This window comes from Castor canadensis, chromosome 2, assembly GCF_047511655.1.
Source record: "Castor canadensis chromosome 2, mCasCan1.hap1v2, whole genome shotgun sequence".
In the NCBI taxonomy this organism is placed as follows: domain Eukaryota; kingdom Metazoa; phylum Chordata; class Mammalia; order Rodentia; family Castoridae; genus Castor; species Castor canadensis.
The window spans coordinates 45,131,078-45,153,883 of record NC_133387.1 but is presented as its reverse complement, the minus strand read 5'-3'; the positions used below and the strand labels follow the sequence as shown (position 1 = coordinate 45,153,883).

At 38.5% G+C, this 22,806-nt stretch overlaps 1 protein-coding gene across 1 annotated transcript in view; it reads right to left on the bottom strand.

Annotated features, from left to right (window-relative positions):
- The window catches only part of Col28a1 (collagen type XXVIII alpha 1 chain), a 146,430-nt gene that overhangs the window by 17,251 nt on the left and 106,373 nt on the right, over window positions 1-22,806 (bottom strand). Inside the window, exons 28-32 of the mRNA XM_074064694.1 lie at window positions 7,624-7,692; window positions 7,020-7,100; window positions 6,894-6,929; window positions 2,779-2,815; window positions 458-1,006 (exon numbers count right to left, since the gene is read on the bottom strand). Coding sequence (XP_073920795.1) covers window positions 458-1,006; window positions 2,779-2,815; window positions 6,894-6,929; window positions 7,020-7,100; window positions 7,624-7,692 — 772 coding nt within the window. The remainder of the gene's footprint in view (window positions 1-457; window positions 1,007-2,778; window positions 2,816-6,893; window positions 6,930-7,019; window positions 7,101-7,623; window positions 7,693-22,806) is intronic.

Genomic DNA, 22,806 nt, shown 5'->3' with positions numbered 1-22,806 from the left:
CTAACACCCACTATGTGCATTTCTACCTCTTAGTGTTACTATGACTTAATCATTCAATAAATCTTTTTTACTTCATTTTGGTCCTGTGGTTGTTTTCTACCCTGCTCCATTCCTTATTCTAGTTGGGGAGCTTTCTGAACATTAACCAATCTTAGCAATATTCCCAAGTCCTATTCTTTCTCTTCATTCCTGTCTGCTGACCATGGATACTGTAGTTAAACATCTCCACAGCCAACACAGCACTTCTGCATGAATGAAGAAGAGGAATTGTACCTTTGACATTGGACAACACTGAGCTTTTTTTTTTTTTTAAATCTCCTGTAGTTTATAAGTTACAACTTAATGCTGGCATAAGCCGCATTAAGCTCCTGATTTCTGTTTTAGGTCAGGATAACCTAGGGATGGAGTACTTAGAAGAACAATGTAACTTCCTTTCTCCTGGGTCAGATAGCCTCACCTTGCAGGGTAAAGAAGTCATCGAACTGATACACATGCTCTGGGTCAGAAGCAATGAGATTCATTTCTTTGTAGAATATTTCAAAGTTGGGGTCATCTTTCTTCACCACCCCAATCACAAACATCTCCACATTGGTGTCATTGGCCTCCTTCACCACATCTGTCAGTTTTGCTTTATCTCGGGAATCTGTCTGTCCATCAGTGATCACCAAGGCCACCTTCTTTACACCTGGCCTTGCATCCTTGAACATGTCATTGGCTGCTCGGAGAGCGGTGGCTGTATAGGTACCTTCTCCCAGATACTGCATGCTGTCCACAAGCAGCTTGAAGTCATCCTTGCTGGAGAACTGCTTCAGATTGGCCACTGTCTCTACCCTATGGCTATAGTTAATTATGCCTATGCGGGCTGTGGCAAGGTCCACAGCAACTCGGTCAGCCAGAGTCTTCACAAAATTCTGGATGATCTGGAAGTTCTCTGGTCCCACACTTTCTGAACTGTCTATCACAAACACCAGCTCCATTGGAGTCTCTTTGCATTTGGGCCCACAACCTAAAAGATCAATGTTGAGACAGAAATACTGCAAGGATGAAAACCAAACCATCACTGATTAGCCTCCCACTGGGAGGGGAGGGGCTGGAAGGGCGAGGATGAACCTGAGACCTGAACTGTTATCTCCATCTGTGACTGTGAAACACCTGACAACTATCTCCCTTTTGGTTTCCATACTTGACTGTTTTTCAAAAATACACAGTTTGGGGGGAAAAAGAAAGAAAAACATAGCATAGCAGGTAAATTACCTATGCGTTCATTTCTTAAAGTATTTTTAATTTTTTTAAAGTTACCATGTATACCTTTCAAATTATACTCCCTATCCTCTCCCTTAAGAGGTAACTCGGTCCTAAAATTTATCTATATCATTCTACTAGTTTTATTCAATCTAAATCTGAAAGCTGATATTTCAGTCTTCAACTATATCCTTATATGAAACTGGAGATTTATTTGCTGGCCGGGACAGTAAATGAAGTAATAGGATGAAAATTTTTAATTGAGGAGGAAGGATTGGGCCTTAAACTGTCCATTAGAATAGCTGCCCTTAACTACTCTGGTTTATGTCCCCTGTCACTCACAATGATGACTACATTATCAAAGCAGCCAGCAGTCCATCTACACTCTAAAAAACTTTTAGAGGAAGATCCCAGAGAATAGTTGTCTATAAACAACTTCTATTTAGGTCAATAAACAGCCATTCAAAGCAGGTGCCAGAGTCCCCAGGAACAAATTGATCTGGGTTCTGCTTCTTTGTATCTTTGTCTTGCCCAGTAACCATAGCACGGAAAATCACCAGGACGCTGAGTGCTATTTTATAGGACTTCGAGAACCCAAAACATGTCCAAATTTTCCTATCACCAGAGAGTCTCAGGCTCTCTGAACCCTAGGGTCCAGAAGTCTTGCATGGGACATGCCAATTCTGGGATTCTCCGTGTGGAATGACAATAATATTCTTGCTTCTGCATGCTTTAAGCATTGAGTCTCTCTCATCATTATTCCAATTGCTTACCTTTTGCTAATTTCTTGTTTTACTTCCTCTTTCTGGAAACTATTTTAAATCTAAAGTGTTCAGTCACAGAAGCATTTAGATATGTTGTGAAGCAAAATGAATCCCTGAATGTTCTCCTGCCTTTGAAATCAAGTGCAGTTCTAGAAATCATGCTTAAAAGTCAATTCAGAGTGTGGTGTGGTGCTGAAGGCTTATAATCCCAGCTACTCAGAAGGCAGGGGGAGGAGGCTCTTGACTTTAAAGCCAGCCTAGGGTAAGGGTCATGAGACCCTATTTCATAAAACAAAAATAAAAACAGAAAAGGTCTGGGGTCATGGCTCAAGTGGCCTACTACTTACTTGCCTTGCAAGCATTAGGCCCTATGTTCAACGCTAGTACCATCAAAAAAAAAAAAAATCAAAACGGCTTCTTGGCTTCAGGGAAAACAGACTTCATTATCACAAGCTAGGGTGGACTAGATGCCAGCTGGGCTCTGGCAGTTATAGTTGAGCACAGTGCTTACAAAAGGTCTGGTGGCCTACAACTCTAGGCCAGTACCTCCCACTTGCCAGCCAGCCTGGTAAAGTGATTTCCTTTTCTTTAGTCAGAGATCCCACAGATCTCTCACTGCTTCCTCTCAGTTCATCAGTGACTTCAGATGCACTTCACACTTCCCCTCTAGCTATTCAATATGCATCTTCTGAGTGAGTTATCTTACCAGCACAGCAAATAGTGGGGTGGGAACTTTAAAGGAATGAGTTTCTTCTTGATAGTCAAATCTTACCACATATTTCAATAATAAGCTTGATAATTTCTTCTTTCTGGGGAATAAAGGAAAATGTATTAACATTAAGTGTGTGATTATAATATTTTCCTATAGTCATAAAAGACATGTTTTATTATTATCATTGGACCATTTGATTTAATGCTGCCACTTCAGACAATTAAAATAAATAGCACAGAAGTTGAAAGTTGGATATACTACATCACAATTGAAATGAAGTTGAATTGTAAAATTTGATAGCTCAGACTTTTGGTGTTCAAATTGTAACTGCAGCATTTACCAGCTGTATGGCCTTGGCCATTAGGTGACCTAACAATATCTGTGTCTCAGCTACAGTACAGATTAAATGTGGTGAACGTACATAGACTCTTAGCACAGAGTCTGGCCCCACCAAGCACTATCTACATGGCATGTCTCAATAAGTAATATGATTTAAGTAAGATGTGCTGAGCAACCAAGGTGAACAGGAAGACCTAAAGAGAATTTGTTCTATGCTCCTCTTTTTCTGCACCAATCCCCTCCTCGGTTTCCTACTACTTTCACCTTGGCTCTTCTTTGAAATGTCCCCACATGTGTGAATGATCCTTCCTTGTCCTGATGCCCATCACCAGCTCCATCAGAAAAGCCCAAGATGTGCTAGGTATAGAACTAAACCTGCCAGTACCCTGCCCTGTGTAGTGTGCTTACAAGTGACTAAATGAGACCATAGGAGGCATGATTCTATACTTGCCAAAGATATGAAGCTGAAAGGGATGATTAACAGAAGCCTAGATCTCAACAGGAAGCAGCAGTAAGCTCAATCTAAGAAGATAACATTTAACAGATGCAAAAGTAAAGTTTTAAAGACCAAATCTATGATGGCAGACTTGAGGTAGAGCTGATATAGCTGGTGATGTGGCTTATCAGCAGCATGTATGGAAAGTATTCAGGTTGTTTTAATCTAATTTAATTTTTAATTGCAAACAGTAAAGACCAATGAGTCCTAGTGGCTATTTAAAAAGAACTCCCAATATGATGCAGAGTTACATTGATAAAATTAAGATGAGGGAGTCAGTAGTCATTTTCATTTTCTTCATTCCTAGTTATGCTTTTCCACATTTACAGAGACATTTAATAAATCTGAAGGAGAGAGAGAGAGAAAAAAAGAAAGAGAGAGAGATTTTATGTGTCTATATTAAATATATCTAGAAAGGGTTTTCCATTTCTAGATGTATGTATCTGCTATGTTTAATTTTTACATGTGGAGAAAATCTGCTACAAAAGTTTTATGATTATAGTCTTCACCTAACATTATTTTGTAATTACTTTTCCATATTACTGAGTATTCTGAAAAACTTGATCATTAAAGTCAAAGGCATGGTCATTTTTAAGGTTATTTGATGAATATTATTAAACTGCCCTTTAGAAAATCTGTAGAAACTTCCATCTCCAACAGTAGTATATAGGAGAACCTATTTTACTTTAGACACAATAATGTTATTAGTATATAATCGTTGCAATTTGATTTAGAAAAATACCTGATTGTTTTAAATTACATTTATTAGGCCAGGCACCAGTGGCTCCCACTTGTAATCCTAGCTACTCAGAAGGAGAGATCAGGAGGATCCAGTTTTGAAGCCAACCTGGGAAAATAGTTCCAAGAGACCCTATCTCAAAAAAACCTTTCACAGAAAAAGGGCTGGTGGAGTTCAAGCCCCAGTACCACAAAAAAAAAAAAAAAATTGCATTTATTTGGTTATTAGTAAGGTCAAGTTTTATTTCATATGCACATTTCTAAGTTGTAGTGTCTTATCCATAGTCTTTGTATGCCCTTTGTTCCATTTTATTGTATTAGAATGTTTGTCCTTTATTGATTTATAAGCACAATGTATATATTAAGGTTAGGTTTTAGTTCTTTACAACATGCTTTTATGGCATATTTTTATTTAACTGCTTTAATTAGTCCTAGATACTATTTCCTCATAGTCTTTGCTTTTAGGTGACTGGAATGCAGGAACATTTGGAAGAACAGAGTCTTTTACATAATTTGCTGAGAATTATTAAAATATTTAATTCCATCAATAGTATTTCCTACAGGAGTTTGTTTGGAATGAAACTAAGTGATAACTATTTGTTTAGGAGGAGAATGGGGCAGGAAGGGGAAAGAGGCCTTCCGAGAATAGCTTTCATGATAGAACAGTCTGGATTTGGCATGAGACAGGCTAACAGTGGCTATGAGGACTTGCTACTTGCTAGCTAGGTGACTTTGCTCAACCATTCTATCTGATTTCACATGTCTTTGTTGGAAGTAGAGATAATATCATCTACCTCATGAAGCCATCATTCAGATTAAATGTGGAGTCTGGCAAGCAAGGCCATGCTCATCTACCTATCCTGTTCTTTTTGCTCCCTTTCCCTACCAGTCCTCCACTGCATGGGGCCTTAGCTAGCACTCACACAGTAAACCCAGTCCTCACATCCAAGTGCTATCCAAATTCCCTGAAAACACCTGTCCTTGGACACCTCTTAGGTGCATCCACACATGCAGGGTGCTGCTGTCAGCTCTCCAAGCCTGGGGCCCTGTGGACTGAGAATTCTGGAATGTAGTGTGTCGAGACTGTGGTATAGAGGGGACTGACACACAGAGTGGTTGTGCCGTTTGGCCCCAAGTGTTCCTCAACAGATGAACGAGTATAGCTGGAGAAGGACTACAGGTCAGAGTGGGGCTCTCTGAAACAGGGGCTGCCAGGCACCTGCAGAACTGGGGAAGAGAGGTACTGATGTGAGGGAGTCAGCACAGTGCTTGTCACTGAATGGATTTTAATGCAAATTATTTTTTCCTTCACTCTTCCCATCCTTCTACTCCCCTTTTCTAGAATGTAGAGAGCCAAAGCCAACAAAGTGATGTCTCCATTCTGCCTCTGGGTTAAAAACCTACTCAAGAGATAAAGCCTCTCTAGCTCCAAACATTACCACACATCATTTTGCCTGCTCTGGATCCCCTTCTCACATCTCCTATTGTACCATTCATCACACTGTAGGTGAACACTCTTTGCATCTTTTTCTGGAATTCAAGACATATTCTCTTATTTTTCATCATCTCCTATTTTCTCTAGTGTCTATCTCTGAGCCTACCTCACACTACAAATCCAATAAATGTTGGTGAAATGAGTGAATAAGTAGGCAAATGAATGGATGAAGGAAACTGTCCCCCCACCCCTTTGTTGGGCCACCAGTGCAGGTATAAATCTATGGGGAAACTTTCCTCTGTTCATTCACATACACTCTTCCCTGTTACTTTTGGAAGCGAAGGAGGGATTGCTCCACACATAGCTGCTTCTTCCACTGCAGGTATCTTTATTAATCTGACTTGTGGTGGGGAACAACTAAGAATAAAAGACCAAATAAATGTGCAGTTCTCTTTGTCACTTGCTAGGTTCTAAGCTCTTGTCATCACCATCTAAACTTTCACTCTCCACACCTGGATTTCCCTGGCATTCCAAGTTCATGACTGAAGGAAAAATCAAAAAGTGAAAAAAATAAAGGTTCCTTTTTCTCCTCAACTACAGGAGATGTAATTGAGGAAGAGGTTGAATTTGCTATAGAAATTCTAGAAGCTTCCCACTTATGGGAATTTAGAGGATCAGCTTTTTTGTTTTTAATGGAGTGTAGAAAATAATATAGACGCTTAGCAAATTTTTGTTGAATAGATGAGTCAAAACATAATCATAATCCCAATTTTGTGATTGGTGTTCTCAGAACACTTCCTAACAGAACTGAAAAAAAGAGTCCTCGTTCTGAAATTAGAAGGACCACGTGAAATAGAAAGTCATTTGGTCATTTCATTTCTTTTAAACAGCACCACTTCCTCATTGCCGATAACAGCAATGTGATCACCTCTACCAGAGGCCACCATGAGGCTAACTAAGTAAGGTTGCTTGATATTCTTTCTCCTCTCACACTCAGGTTCAGTTATCTCATAGATACAAGTCAATGCTGGGCTAGCAGCAGTCACTGTCATTTAAATAGCAACTAGAATTATGCATCCAAAGAATTCATAATTCTAAAGCTAAAACATGCATGCAACAATTTTGCAAGTGCAAGCCCCTCAATTGTGCTCCAAAACAGATACTTACTGTAAGTCCTATGTCTCCTTTTGGGCCTGGTAACCCCTATTTAGTGGAAGAAAATTAGTAGTCAATAAAGGCTACAACCAGCTAAGAGTAGAAAGTCTTAGTGAGGCTATAAAAATTACTTCTTGCCTGTTTTCCTGGAGGTCCGGGCTCTCCAATTTCCCCCTTTTCACCTTTCTTTCCCACATCACCCTGTTCTCCATGGTCTCCCTTTATAATATGGTAAAAAGATAAGTCTGAAATGTGATTAGCAAAGCCAAATAAGAAAAACTATGATTTGATCCATTTAAACTGCCATCTCTTTAAGATTTGAGGTTCTTGTTAGCATAAATGTATGATACAAAGAAAAAAAGATTATTTACAGTTCCTTGTGTACCATAATTTAATTTATGATAATCCAGGGTTCTCAAAGTAAAGAGACCTTGAGATATGATCTGATCAGCTGATTGCCTTCAGTAAAGTCAACTATTGTGTAATTTACCAGATTATTCTATGTGTATTATAGGGATTTATCCCTTTATTAGCTGGCTTTTAAGAATGAAAGAAAGGAGATTTTTACAAAATGAGTATGTTTATAGGTTTTTAAAAAGCCAATGCATGAGGATTTAATTCCAAATGGATTTCTAGAGTTGTAAAGAGAATCATGACATGTCTATGAGAGCTCTTTCAAAGTTATGGTTAAGCTATTAAGATCTTAAGCCTAAGCGTTTTTCTAAGATCCTGAAACACTTACCTTCTGGCCTGGGAGGCCATGGCCAGTTGTACCTTTTGGCCCAGGAGAACCTTGAGGTCCTTGCTCCCCCTACACAGAATATAAGATAGGGATGTTCCTATTAATTTCCCAGGATAACTCAGAATATTTGCAGTTTCCAAACCACATGATAGCATTTTCGAAATGTTTGGAGATGATAAAGACATAGATACATAGATATAAATATAGACACAGATATAGCTAGATTATAGATGATAGATAGATAGATAAATTGATAGACAAATAGATAGATAGACAGATAGATTAAATAGATAGGTCCAGTGGTTTGCTAGTAATTGTTGAACAACTAAATCTGGGTAGGAGAGAGGGCCCCAATTTATAGTGGTTGCCTATTTTTTGGTGTAAATACCCTCACCTTGGCTGATTTCAAGCTATAAACATATCAACCAGTTCACAAATAACAAATCACTGTTACTCCAGCTGTGATATTAAGGGCAGATTTTCATCTTTATATTTTCTATATTTATTGATATATTAAAGCACATTTTAATAATGAGGGGAAAGAAGATATAACAACATTCCTCTCTAGTTAATGCTAAGTAGTTGTTTATATAATTCACCATACACTGTTAGCTCCATCTCTGGTAATTTATGGCAACATGTGGGACTTGTTTTCAACTTTCCCCACCACATCTTAACAACTTCTCTTACCCTGTTGAAACCACATGTGGACAAAGGACTTCATGATGTCAGATATGAAATATAAATAATCACTAGCAAATATACAAAGTCATAGTATTGTTGCTACTTGGGTTCTATACTCAATCTCTACATTAGTCTGGATCATTATTAGTGATGAGCCTGTGGCAAAGGTTTGAAAGATAATGGGCTCCTAACTATTGATTCATTTACTTTCTATCCTGGTTCTCAAAAGAAGCCTGACCAACCTCATCAAAATCACCAGGATGCACATTAGAAATTCCAACTCCGAGGCCAGCTTCAGAGCAGATTACTGAGAATATTGGTAGAGGTAGAGGTAAAACATCCATTTTACCCAGAGCACAGGAGGGTTGAGAGCCACTACTCTGAAGGTATAAAGGGATTTATGAGGTACCTCCAGGAGAGGGCAGAGGGCTCAGTTGAAGACCACTGTAACTTTGGCATTTTAGCATTCCTGACCCTCCTTTACCTAGCTCCTTGGCTGCCAAGCTTTTTAAAATCAACAGGGCACATTCTTTTTAAAATTGTCCTACCAAAATATTCTAGACCTAAAAAAGCATACAGGCTATAATGAACATCTATCTACCACCAGTCTGAAAAATAAAATAGTATGGACACAATTGTAACCCCCATGTGCCATGACAAATCCCATTTTCCCGAAAGAGGAAATGTCTATCTAAAACTGGCATTTGTCATTTATATCCATGTTTTATGTTTTAACTACATATGTATACATTCTAAAGTAATACATATTACTTTTAACATTTTTAAACTTTAATTAAATGATACTTTTTAATGTATTCAATTTTTTTTCAAATTTCAACATTATTTTTGAAATTTATCTGTGTATATATATGCATCTCCAGTATATATGTCCATTTCTAGCTTGTTAATTTTCCCTGCTACATAATATTCCATTAAATAACTGGATTATGATTTATCTGTTATCCTATTGATGGACATTTATTTCCAATATTTCTATATTAAAAATTATGCTTCAATGAATATCACTTTATATACCTTTGCACAATTACACCTATCCCTAAGAGAAAACCCTTATATAAAAACAAATATTCAAAAGAACATTAACTAAAATGAATACAAGCAAATGTTCTCTTAAATTGAAGTAAAGTACCCATCCCTAACTTCTCACAGCCAATTGGTATGACTGGACCCTAAAATTCTCTTTATCTTCTGACATGTTATTCTTCTAAATGAATTGCAGATATAGGGATACACTCTTGCCACCTCAATTCAACACCAGAGGACGTAAGACTATAGGGAGCTTATCCCTAGATTTCTTTTACCTTGGTATCCCTTCAGCCAAACCTAATAGTGCAACGTAGTAGGCTACCCAGGAATGTTTATGCAGTATTGTACAACTCCTTGACCCACTAAGAAGACTCACCCTTGAGGAAGTACTGCTCCACCTCTTTGGTGCTTAGTTGGTCAAAGGGGATGGGTATGGATTGTTGATCTTCTTATTCAGTTTACAGCCAAGAGAGAATAATCTTTTTTTATACCAGAAAATCTGGAGCTATCAGGATGCTCAGAATCCTGGATAGTAACTGGTGGCAACTGCATATGCCCTAAACATTAAATCAACACTGAGAATCCAGGCTAAAGATTCAAGCAGAAGAATGGAGAGGCAAAAAATCTGTTCTCTTTCCAAAGATGGCACCCTCAACGTAAGTGTCATGAACATGTACAGGCAGGGATATAGCAATAACACAGACCAACCTCACTACACTCACAGAGAAACCTGCTCCAGTAGGAGTGGATCTGTACCTCATCTGGAGGAAGAAGGTGAGAGGGTCTGTCAGCCTACATGCAGACCAGACGACCAGCCCACAGAGTGGGATGAAGGACACTGGGGAGACACCTGCTGGATATTCTACTATGCTCTCATCTAATTAAGAAGAAATCAAAAAGTAATTAGAAGATAAGTATACTCTTAAGAAAAAAGAAGTATATTCTTAAGAAAAATATCTGTAAAGAATGTGTTGGTAGAAGTTGGTTTCTTCACATTTTTTTTGTGGAGGTTGAATAAGGGTGACTTCATTCAATGAGGTACCTGGTAGAAAGGTAGCGTTGGATTATTAGGGCAATGATGCAGACCACTAGTACCTGAGTTGGGGTTCTAGGAGGGCTAGAACCCAATGTATAAGAAAGACTAAAAGTTCATGGGAGAACACGGAACAAAAAGAAAATCAATGGTTGGCTTTGTCCCAACTCCAAAAGGCAAATAGCACAAGCTTCTGTGGTACTATATACTGCCATATGCATTGTCACTAGAAAGTCAATATTTAGACAAGGACCACCATAACTTTTTAATACTTATTCAGAATAATTAATTTTTTGACAACCTTTCAGTCTCTATAGCACCTAATACAAAATATGGTCAATAAAATTTTATGACTAAAGGCTGCCTCTAAGAAGTGACACAGTTTCCAAATGAAGTTATACTATTGTGGCTTCATCACCATTCCCTGAGGGGAAAATCTCAGAGGAGCCAATTATCATACTATGATTGGTAATATGTTCAGGAATTTATTTTGATTGCTTCATAATATAAACATTTTCTATATAATTGTTAACATGGTAGCTATTCCAGGCTGCTAAGTTTCCTTATAATAAAGTCATTTTTTTTTCCTTTTTAATCACTAGTTTCCCTCAAAATACTTGAAGGTTTCCTTCAACTTTCAGAGTAGATTATTGGTTAAAAGCCTTGAGCAAGTAAGTCCATGCCTTAGCTGGGCAGAAGTGAGTGCTAGCCAATCAGATTTCCTTCTGTGTAAGTCTCAGAAAATGATAAACAATTGTTTCAGTATAGGTCAGCAACAGATGCAGGAAAGAATCTGTCAATAGGGTGGTATAATTAAATCTGAATGACAAACCTAGCTTCTTAATCACTATATCACTGTTTTCCATTCTTAAATCTATCTGCTGAAAATGTGATAGTTTTAAGTTTTCAGATGATTGTTTCAGATGATTACCTTTAGATGATTTCTAAAGGTAATGTTTTAATAATTTTTGCATTATTAATATCTCAGGAAATAATAGTTTTTCCTTCTAAATGTTTTCTCAGGAAGGTGTAGAAAGAAAATTAACCAATTTCATAAGTGCTCAAAAACAAAACAGTAAAGGGGGCACCTGGCTTTTGCTCAGAATATAGAAAATTTGAAAAAAAAAATGCTTCTCTCATTCTTAAAGCAAAACTAAAAATGCTAACTAATCTGTGAACTCACAACTTTTCTTGAATCTGCCATAGAGCTGTGGGAGCAGGGCAACCAGCCAACTCAACATCAAAAGGAAACACAAGATCCGCCAAGGAGAGACAAGACCTGGTCACTCACTTACCTGCTAGAGATGCCAGATGTTATACAAGCTGGTAAGAAGAATTCAGCTAATTTTTTTTAATTGCTAAAGGCCAAGGACTAGCTGGCATGAGAGGGTAGGGCACTTGGGACTGCAGGAAAAAGGAAGAAATCATACCCACTCACAGGCTCTTCTCTGGGGACCTCACCAGAGCTGGTGAGAAAGACTGGGAGAGCCCAGAGAGCACTCCCTGTGGTGCAGAGCTGGGGAGGGAAGAAGCAGTCTCCAGCGTTTTGATCTGCTAGGCCTACTATAACAAAATAATATAGAATAGGTAGCTTAGATACAAAACAGCAGTCTGTTTTTTATAGTTTGGTAGCTGGGAAGCCCAAGATCAAGACACTGGAGGAGGGTGGGGGGGAGAGGGAGGGTGTGGGGGAATAGGGGGGAGAAAAGGCCCAAACAATGAAACAATGTATGCACATGTGAATAGATGAATTTAAAAAATGAGGATACTAGCTCCCCAAAATAAAAAACTTAAGTTAAAAAAAAAGACACTGAAGGATTCAGTGTCTGGTGAGGTTCACAGGAAATGACTTTTTGCAGTGTCTTCATGTGGTGGATGGGGCAAGGCAGCTCTGTGGGCTCCTATAAGGCCACTAATACTATTCAGGAGAGTTTTGCCCCTTCATCACCTCCAATGCCCACCTTCTGAAAACCTCACATTGAGAGTTAGGATTTCAACATACAAAACTGGAGTGGACAGAAATGTTCAGAGCATACCACTAGGGAGAACATGATACCCCTGTTGTAGCAAAAGTTTAAAGTCACCGAGCTTTGGGCAGCAAACACTGTCATCTCTAGGTCACAGTTGATGGCCCAGGAAAACTGGGGTAAGGAAAAAGGTTAAAACCAGCAGGAATTGACTTTCAATGTAGAACTTTAGAAATTCCCTACTGCTTGGGGGAAAATGGTACTGTATCTGCAAATTACTCTCAAGTGTTTCAGAAAAGAAACATGAATGTACACACACACACACATACACACAAAATGCAAATGTGATGATGTTAACACTTCATGAATCTGGGTAAAGGGTCTACAGAAGTTCTTTGTGCTATATTTACAACTTCTCTCCAAGAATGAAATTATTTCCAAATAAAGGTAAAATTAAAATAGTGTATGAACCCATACACTATTTTAGTATATACACTAAAGGTTGAAAAAGATATCCTCTATCATTACTGCAGCAGTGGAAGCATACATAGGTACTCTGTCTACCCAAAGTTTGGGAACCAATGGGCTAAAACAACACCCAGAGGCCTACCACAAAGCCACAGATGTGGGTTTCCTGAAACAACGTCTGCTCTTTGAATTCAGGAGGTTTTCATCATTACCAAAGCATTTTCTTTTCTCTAGAATTGACATTCATCCCAACTTCAGTTCAACCTTGTAAACCAGCAACAGCACTGCCCTAGTTGGACGCCACCAGGTTCTAAGCCAACGGCTGATGATATACTCTAAAGTAAATGTTAACCAAGAAATGTTGACCTGGGCTGCACAAGAAAGTGTTTCTCCAACTGCCATTTTCTTTCTTTCTTTCTTTCTTTTTTTTTTTTTGGTAGCACTGGGGTTTGAACTCAAGTCCTCATGCCTGAGAGGCAGGCACTCTTACCACTTGAGCCACTCCACCAGCCCTTTTTTGTGAAGAGTTTTTTCAAGATCAGGTCTCATGAACTATTTGCTCAGGTTGGCTTTAAACTGTGAACCTCCTGATCTCTGCCTCCTGAGAAGCTAAGATTGCAGACATGAGCCACCAGGGCCTGGCTTCCAACTGTCATTTTCTGTACCTGTTTGAGTTCTTGCCTCCCAGGTTGTCTCCATCATCCCATACTCAGTGTTAGAGATAATTATTCATAACACAGAGGTACCTGTTTTATAAAACTGTACTTCATAGTTACAAAAGGATGCTAAAAAAAACTATTACTAAGAGAAAAAAGAAGCAAGTAGTTCTGGGATTTCAATGCTGGACCCTGGCCTCAGACTGAAATATGGAAGGTGAGAGGGAAGACTAACCTGAATGCAATTTTAGCCCAAACCCAGAATCAATTCAGTTAGAACATTTGACCATTTTATTTTTTATCTTTATGCCTTTTTCATTTTACTGTTGAACTCTTTTCTTCCTTATCACTTTCCATCACTTGCTAAAAGAAAAAGGTCTAAAGTAAATTAGGTCGGAATTTCTAGTATAAACAGAAACTTGAGTTTCTCCTCTGTCAAGATTTGCAGTCCCTCTGAGAAACCCAGATACCTGGTTACATACTGAACACAAATGAAGCTCTGGCTCTTGTTCTGCCACAGGTCAGTGGGAACATCTAGGCTGAGAGCACTAGCTGTAGAAACTCTGGGAAAGAAAGCACTTTACCTTTGAAAGGAATTTTCTTTGCTGGGATGCAATTGTGCAACCATATTAAAAGTCTGAACCCATCCTATTACTTGATAATGCCCTTCCCAACATTCCAAAAAAAAAGAAAGTTACCAGCCTTTCCTCTGCATCTTTATAGTTTGCCTTTCCTCCTTTCTGATGGTGGTGACAGTATTGCTAATTAGGAACCAGGGGAGTTGTAAATTTTGAAAATGGGAAGTGAAGGCCTTCTGCCAGCTGGACTAAAGAAGCCATCCATATATTAAGATGTTGACTTAGTGGGTAAAGGGTACAGTTAATCAGAAAGGTGAACAGCCTGAACAGTCATCTACTGTGTGGCCTGGAATCCAGGAATCACTTTGTACTGTTTTATGGGCACGGTTTGTTCACATGAGAAAGAAAATGTATTTTCTTGGTGGCCTTTATAGTACATAAAATCATACATGTCAATAGAAGGTGTTTGTTCTGAGACTTCTAGAACAATCCAGCTGGTCTGCCATTTGGGCGTTGACCTCCTTCTCCCAGAAGTTCTAATTATAACACTCTTTATTGCAAACAGCAATCACTATTTATTGTGTGCTAATCTTCCTGTTTATTTTCTATAATAACCCTGGGAACAAATACATGAATGAGAAAGCAAGGCTTTTTAAGTTTTTCCATATTACCTTGAATTATATCTGATTTCACAGCAGTTTTTTTTTAAAACAATAATTCTCTTTCTAAAATGCAAGCTAATAGTCCCTCCAAACAAGGGCTGTGCAGATTTTCATTCCCCAGTACTATCCTGGCATAGAGAAGGAGCCAGGCAGTGTCTCCCTCTCTAACCTGATAATCAATAGCTTCTAGTTTTTTAAAAATCCTTTTCCTTTGTAGAATTGAATTCCCTTCATTTAATGTCCCATTTTGATGTGTGAACATTCTGTAATGGGGACTAAGACAGCCTAATAATGCTTGTTGGCTAAAGCGATTCATTTGGTTGGGAGTAGAATCTAAGAATAAGTTACATGTTATCAGGCAAGCAGTTGCTGGAGGGTAGCCCTGACACATCTGGTACCTGGCCAGATTACAGTCCCAATGGGTTTAATGGAACAAAAACATGGCATCATTATATTTGATTTTCATTCAAATGGCAATCTAATTCCATTGTGTCTGATGAGAGACAAAGAAATCAGTTATTTTTTACAGATTCAAAGGCTGATTTTAAGTCTATTCCCTGTCCCCTCCCCCCCAAAAAAAAGTTTAAAAACTTTCTCATTTGTACTTCGTTCTCCAAGGCCTCAAGGCAGAGCCTTTGTTCATAACCTGAGAACTATCAGCCACATACAGAAAGGGTTTTCAGAATAGCTCCCATGGAAACTTCCAGGAGCTGGACCAAGATGCTGCTGACATTAATATTGATGGCTGTATTCATTTCCTATGTTGCCGTAATGAATTACCACAAATTCTGTGGCTTAAAATACCACCAAATTAATTCTCTTACAGTTCTGAAAGTTGGAAGCCTGAAATTGGTTTCACTGAGCTAAAGTCAAGGTGTTGACAGGACCAGTTTCACTAGAAACTCTGAGAAGATAATCTGTTTCCTTGATTTTTTTTTTCAACTTCTAGTGGCTTCCTGTATTCTCAGTCTTCCTTCACTCCAGGCTGTTTCCATCATCACATTACCTCTTCTATAGTCTATTCTTCTGACTCCTTCTAAACTGTGGTTACATTTAGAGTTTACCCAGACAATCCAGGATAATCTCCCCATCTCAGAATTCCTTCTACTGTGTTAGGTAAAATACACAAGTTACAGATACAGTGGTAAGTGATATGGGCATCTTTGGGAGCTCCTATTCAGCCTACCACAGTGGCTTTTGTCCTATTTGTACAAAAAAAGGTAATTATTAATGGTGTCTATAACTTACCTCCATATGTTTCCATTTAAATGCATCATCAATATGCATATGTACAAGTTAATTTAATTTACTTGAGATACAGTCATATGCAGTATAATGACATTTTGTTCAACAACTGCTCACATAAATGATGCTGGTCCCATATGATTACACTGGAGCTGAAAAATTCCCATCATCTACTGCCATCGTGGCTGACATAATTTCATAGTGCAACTCATTTCTCACCTGTTTGTGGTGATGCTTTGTTTTTGGTAGTGCTGGGGATGAAACTCAGAGCCTCGCACATACTGGACAATCACTCTACCACTGAGCTACATTCCCAGCTCTGTGGTGATGCTGACATAACAAATCAATTGTGTCGCCTGCCAGTCATTTAAAAATATAATACATATAAGTACAACACATATCCACAAAATACTCGATAGTGATAATAAAAAACATGTTACTGGTCTAAGTATTTGCTATACTATACTTTTAATCATTATTTAGAGTATACCCTTACTTATGAAAAAAATTACTACAAAACAGTATGCTGTGTTGTGCCAATAAAAGCTACATACTTCTCAACCTTGTCCATATCTATGACTTCAGTGGTGACCCTATATGGCTAATCTCCAATTGTTCTCCAGTCCCCATTCTCACCCTTATCGCTAAACTCCAGGCCTAACTTCATATCTGCTTTCTAGAGCTTTCCACATGCTAGCCATTTCAGAACCAAATTACCAATACAGAAATCCTATTCAGTCACATCAACTTTCCCTTATTCACTGACCCCTGTCTCCCAAACTTGAGATTATCCACATCTTGACCTCTGTACTCCCCAATCACCCTCACCCAATCTGTGAGCAAATCCCAACCCTCCAAACATATCCAAGAAGTCTTCTCTGATCTGCCCTCACCTCACGCCAGACTAATATTTCTCCTAGCAACTTGCACCTCTCTTATGGCATGTATCTCCTAACAGGTTTGGATACTCATCCTATCTGTCCTATTTATGATACCAAAGCAGAAGCAGTTAATCTTTCTGAGGTGCCTATTTCAGGTGCAGAGGTGAAGGCTGCCTTCTTTTGGGTAGAAGTTGTCTAGAGATCATGGACACTAAACTCTGCCTTATTTAGCACATGGGCACCTAGGTGCCTCTCAGGTTAATTCAAAGCAAGTTTCATAGTAATATTTTGGAGTTCAATATGGAAAAAGATAACAAATTAAGGGTGCATGGAAAATCCAGCAGATAATTCCTTAGTGAGTCAGTGGAAGATGTTCACAACCTGGTTTTGTGGAGTCTGGAATGTGGAACTGACTCAGAGCCAATTTATTAATAGTGTCTGTTGCACTGGCTTCTGAGACAGCTGAATAAAATAGGGAAGGGGTTTTCATGGGCTAGAAAACTCTAACTTATTTGAGAAGCATTCTTCTGACTGCACAAGCACTTCAGCAGAGCTGTAAGGGTTGTGAGGACAGCAGAAAATGCTGATCCACGACCACTACCTTAGCAGCAGGAACGGAGGCCTCGTAGCACAATATTCAATCCCTGTATGTAAATTTGCTAAATGAAAGGATTCCATGACATGTTGTATGCTTTGTAATTGCTCTTCTATTTTCCATATAGCAGTTCACAGTCAGACAAGAATGGACCTAGAAGCAGAACCTCCTTCATGCTGATTTAATACAAGGATAGGTTGAATAATGGCCTATAGAGACTTCGAGGTCCTTGTGTTAGTCAGTTTTTTGTTGCTGTGACAAAATACCTGAGATAAACAACTTAGAGGAGGAAAGATTTATTTTGGCCAGAGTCATTCAGTCCCATTGCTTTGAGCCTGAGATGATGCTGAACATTGTAGCAGAGAGTAAATAGTGGAGCAAAGTGGCAGTCAGGAGGCAAAGGAGGGAGACAGGAAGAAGACATACCTCTCAAAGTAATGTCCCCAATGACCCAACCCTCCAACTAGACCCCATCAATGGATGATCCATCACCTCTCAAGAGCACCACCAGCTGGGGACCAAACCTTGAACATGTGAGCCTTTGAGTCATTTCATATTGAAACCAAAACAATCCTAAAACTTGAAATCAGTGACTGCTCCCTTACATGGAAAAAGGGTCTTTGTAGATGTGATTAAAAGGAAGATTATCCTGGATTATCAGGATGACTTCTAAGTATAATCACACGTACCCAGACTCACATCACCCATGGAATATATTGTTGCATTGCAATAATGCTTCTTAAATCATATATGCCCTTCAGCACACATCTGTTTTTCCAGAAATCCTCAAAGGTGAGGCAGAAGGAGGAGATGCTGCAGGGGACCCTCAAAAACTGAGGAAATAGAATATTCCCAACTGCACAGCCCACTCCCTCCCCCCCGACACAAACATGCCACCACCACCACCTAACAAAGAAGCAGTTACTGATGGAGTGCATTGGGCATGTGAATGGTATGGAGGCAGAAAAATGAGCAGAAAGCATATCCCCAGGAGCAATATACTCCAATACTCAGCTGGCCAGGTTACTCTGTCTCTAAAACCCAAAAGAAGTAGAAACATTTGTTTACATAAAAACTGGCACATGTACGTTCATATCAGCAATATTTATAGGCACTAAAGGAGGAAACAGCCCTAATGTACATCAATGGACAAACAGACAAACAAAATGCAGCATATTCATACGAGGCAATATTATTTGGCCATAAAGATGAAGTTTTGATACATCATGGACAACCCTTGAAAATGCTCTGCTATGTAAAAGAAGCTGGTCACAAAACTACATATCATATGATTGCATTTGTATAAAATGTCCAGAATAGGCAACTCTATGGAGCTAGAAAGATAGTGGTTGCCAGGGTTAAGGGTTTCATAGGAAAGGAATGAAAAGTGACTGCCAAGGGGCCCGAGCTTTCTGTGGAGGATTATGAAAATGTCTAAAATTAGGTTTAGTGATAGTTGCACAATTCTGTGAAAATGCTAAAAAGTTAACGAAGTATATAATTTAAAGGAGTAAGTTATATGGTGTGAATTATGTTTCAATAACACTGTATTTTGAAAAATAAATAAACCCTTCTAAGGTTCTCATCACCAGAGCAGTGATTCCCAAAATTTAGTGTACAGCAGCAACATCCATAGAGCTTGTTTAAATAAGAATTACTGGGCTCCACATTCAAAGTCACTGGTTCATGAGTAGAACCAAAGAACTCTTCCTTTCTGAGAGGTTCCTAAGGTGATGCTGGTAGAGGTGGGTGGAACCCCACTGAGAACCACCCACTGATCGGCTCCTAGGTTTGGCCCTGAAGACCTGCACAACCAGGTTCTGCCTGTTCCCCTGCCTGTTTCTCTGCAGGCTTCATCTCATCTCAATCTCATTCATATGCATCTATTTGTGGTTCTCCCACACTTTTTGACTATATATTCGACATCTACTAATGCCCGGTATCTACCTTAGTGCCTGGCACAATGCAGATATTTAAATAATGTTTCTGAACCAGTGATTAGACACAGGTTACAGGTCACCCCAGCACTCTATCTCACATAAACAATTAACTTTTTCCTGAAGCTGGTGCTACCCCTTTGACCAAATCATCTGGGATAGGGGCCCTAAAGAAAAAGGAATAGAAAAGGCAGGTAACATTCATGCACTATCAGCCTAGAAATTCCATGCCAAATTACATAAGCCATGAGTCCTTGGGTGTGTAGCCACAGGGAAGGGTCTAATTAGAGTTAGCTAGCTCCATTGCTCATAGACCTCAGAAATATCAAGAGAAAATGCATGGTGAGACTGGTATGTGCTGAAGAGGAAGAGAAAAGTACAGCAGGCAGCTTTATAGATCAGCATGCATTTATTAACAAATGTAACTCAGGGTTTTGTTGCATAATGCTTACTACAAGGAAAAATCAAGAAAATGCCTGAGCGAAAGTCTAATATTAAAAGAGACAAATGTATAGATAATGAAATGGTATTAACAGTTTTTATATGACTAGATTCATGTTCAAAGCAAAGTAGAGTACCACATCAAAGAATTAGCAGCAAGAGAAAAATCTACAGGTAGGCAAATTTTGGTTCCATATAAGGAAAGAAAGTATAGTCATAGTGCTATGCCTTCCAAAGCATTGTCAAAGGGAAATGTCAGTACAAATATGAGAAAATGCGAGTTCTCTCCAACACTATTTAAGGCAGGGGAATATAGACACATATACAAATTGTTATTGCCCTTTAATGGACTACTATATATATATAAAACTTTAAAATATAGTAAATTATATATTGATTTGAAGAGCATCTGTGCTATATTAACTGGGAGAAGAAAAGCAAGATGGAAAGTAAGATACAAAATGATCTTAAAATATGTTGTACTATCTATGTGGGTACATACATATCCAGTCTAAAGTAAGGAAGCTGAACTCCAAACTGTGAGCAGTGATAACCTCCACACTGTAGGATTGAAGGGGAAAGGGAGACTTTCACAACATCACATGATATGAGGTATGTGAATGTAATACAATTATTCACCATTTCCATGTTTAAAAGTAGCACACCTTCCTGAATTTCTTACAAAGTCATTGGGTAGCATACAGTACAATAAAAGAAGACAGCTTCCATTTTCACAAATGTCCTAGCATAGTCTAGATGGTCAGGCTTCCTTAAGAATGTTGTAGAATTGAATCTTGTGTTAGATGGAAAGGGGATGAGAAGAAGCCTTTTCTGATTTGAAAATTCAAAGAGAGCCCACACTCCTTTCTATTTGGCATCACAAAATTCTCCTTGTGTCCTAGATTGTTCCCACCAGTATATAACATACTGTCATAGCTTCTATCCTTAAAAAAAACTTCTTTAATCACATATATAACACTCTCTTTACTACCTTTCTATGCTATTCTTTTCAGAGTTTTGTCTCTATACACTCCATTCTTCTGCTGTTCTCTCCTTTTAGAAACTTCTTATTTTAAAATAATTTCAAATTCACACAATAAATCCAAGGATAATACAGATATTTTCCATATTCCCTTCACTCAGATACATCAATTTTTAACATTTTCCACATTTGTTTTATTCTGTGTGTATGTGTGTGTGTGTGTGAGAGAGAGAGAGAGAGAGTTAAGAGTTAATTCCCAGAGATCTTGTCAAGGTCACCAGTGACTTCCATGTTTCATTTCTCAACTAATTAGCAGCACTGAAACCACCCTCTTTAAAATACATCTTTTCTGGGCTACTGGGCACCACTTTCTCTTGGTTTTTCTCCCACTCTACTAGCCATTCCACCTCACCTTGCTTTTCTGCATCCTCTTCATCATATAAACAAAATGCTGGAGGGTGTTAGGCCGAGTCCTAGGAGTTCTCCTGTTCTCTATCCACACTCACATGTTTTCATGTAAGTTCAAGACTTTAAATACTATCAGCATGTTGCTCAATGAAATTTGTATTTATTGTTCTAACTTCTCCTCTGAACTCTAAAGTTCTATCCCCAAATACCTAGTTGAGAGGTCTAGTTTTTATAGGCCAATGACTAAATTTCTGATTTCTTCTATACTTACCCACACCCATTCTTCCTATTAGTGTTTCTCACCTCAGAAAACAAGCAACTCCTTCCTTCTAGTCATCAGGTCAAAATCTTAGTCTTCCTTAACTCCTTTGTTTCTATTATACTCCACATCTAATCCAGAATCCAAGTACTTCTTATCACTCCCACCACAGCCACTCTGAGTGAGCCAACAATATCTTCCACTTGCTTTCAAGCAATAGTTAGTTCACTCCTTTGCTTGTCTTTGTCTCCTCCCAGTCTACTTGTTGCATGCTACAGTACTGCCCTTTTAAAACATGATTTATATCAATTTACTACCCACTGTGAAGCCTTCCACAAGCTTCTCATATCACCCAAAGCTCACTGTATTCTAATCAAGCTGTCATTGATATGCCTCAAATATGACAAGCATAGATTCTTATGCTAAATCCCTCGCTAAGAACACCCCAAATTCTTCCTACTCACTGTGTTTCTACTGCTAAACATGTAGCATTGAATGTCAAAGGCCAGGAATTCGGGTGAAGGACAAAGAACATTGCTAATAAGGGAGTGTTTGGAACAAAATAAGCAAAAGCAGGTAGCATGCAATTCTTCCAGTGAGTGAGGTGTGGCCTTTAGTCTTTTAATCCCTTAGTTCAAGATTTAAAAATCTACCACCAATAGTTAGTTAATCTGGGAAAGTGTTTACTTTGCACATTGGCAGACATGATTAGAATTAATTCCACTTTATGATCTCATCAGCAATGTACCAAGATTAAACTTCAGTACATTTTACTGCCTTTTGATAAGGTTGGTTGCAACGCTACCATCATATGCAATGAGAAATGATAAATTATAAATACATGTATTCTGTAACTCAGAGGAAATGGACTCATTTTAGTGTGTGCTACATGGATTCAACCTTACTAGTCCCAGTCCCAGCTCAAAGACCACTCTATCAGAAAAACAATCCATTACTCAATAAGCAATGAGACAATGTATATAGCAGACATTTCATCTTTAAATAAAATCGCTTTGAACACATGTTTAGAGACTTGTAGTTTTCACTAAGACTTAAAAATACCGAAACCAACTCTACCAGGTACTAAAATACCAGGTCAAAATAATAAATTACGTTTTCTTATTTAGTGTCTTCGTAAGATAAAGAGTTAAGAAACCCAATTCCCCAGATCTTCATTTTCTTCTTCTTCACTGTATATTTTGATCTATTGTTATCTAATGAATAACAAGGGAATATAGATGGAGATTATATATAGAATCTAATGCCTATGCATAGGAGCTTTATCTGTCACAGACATTTCTTAGCACAGACATTTCTTAGCACAATATTCAGCACACAGG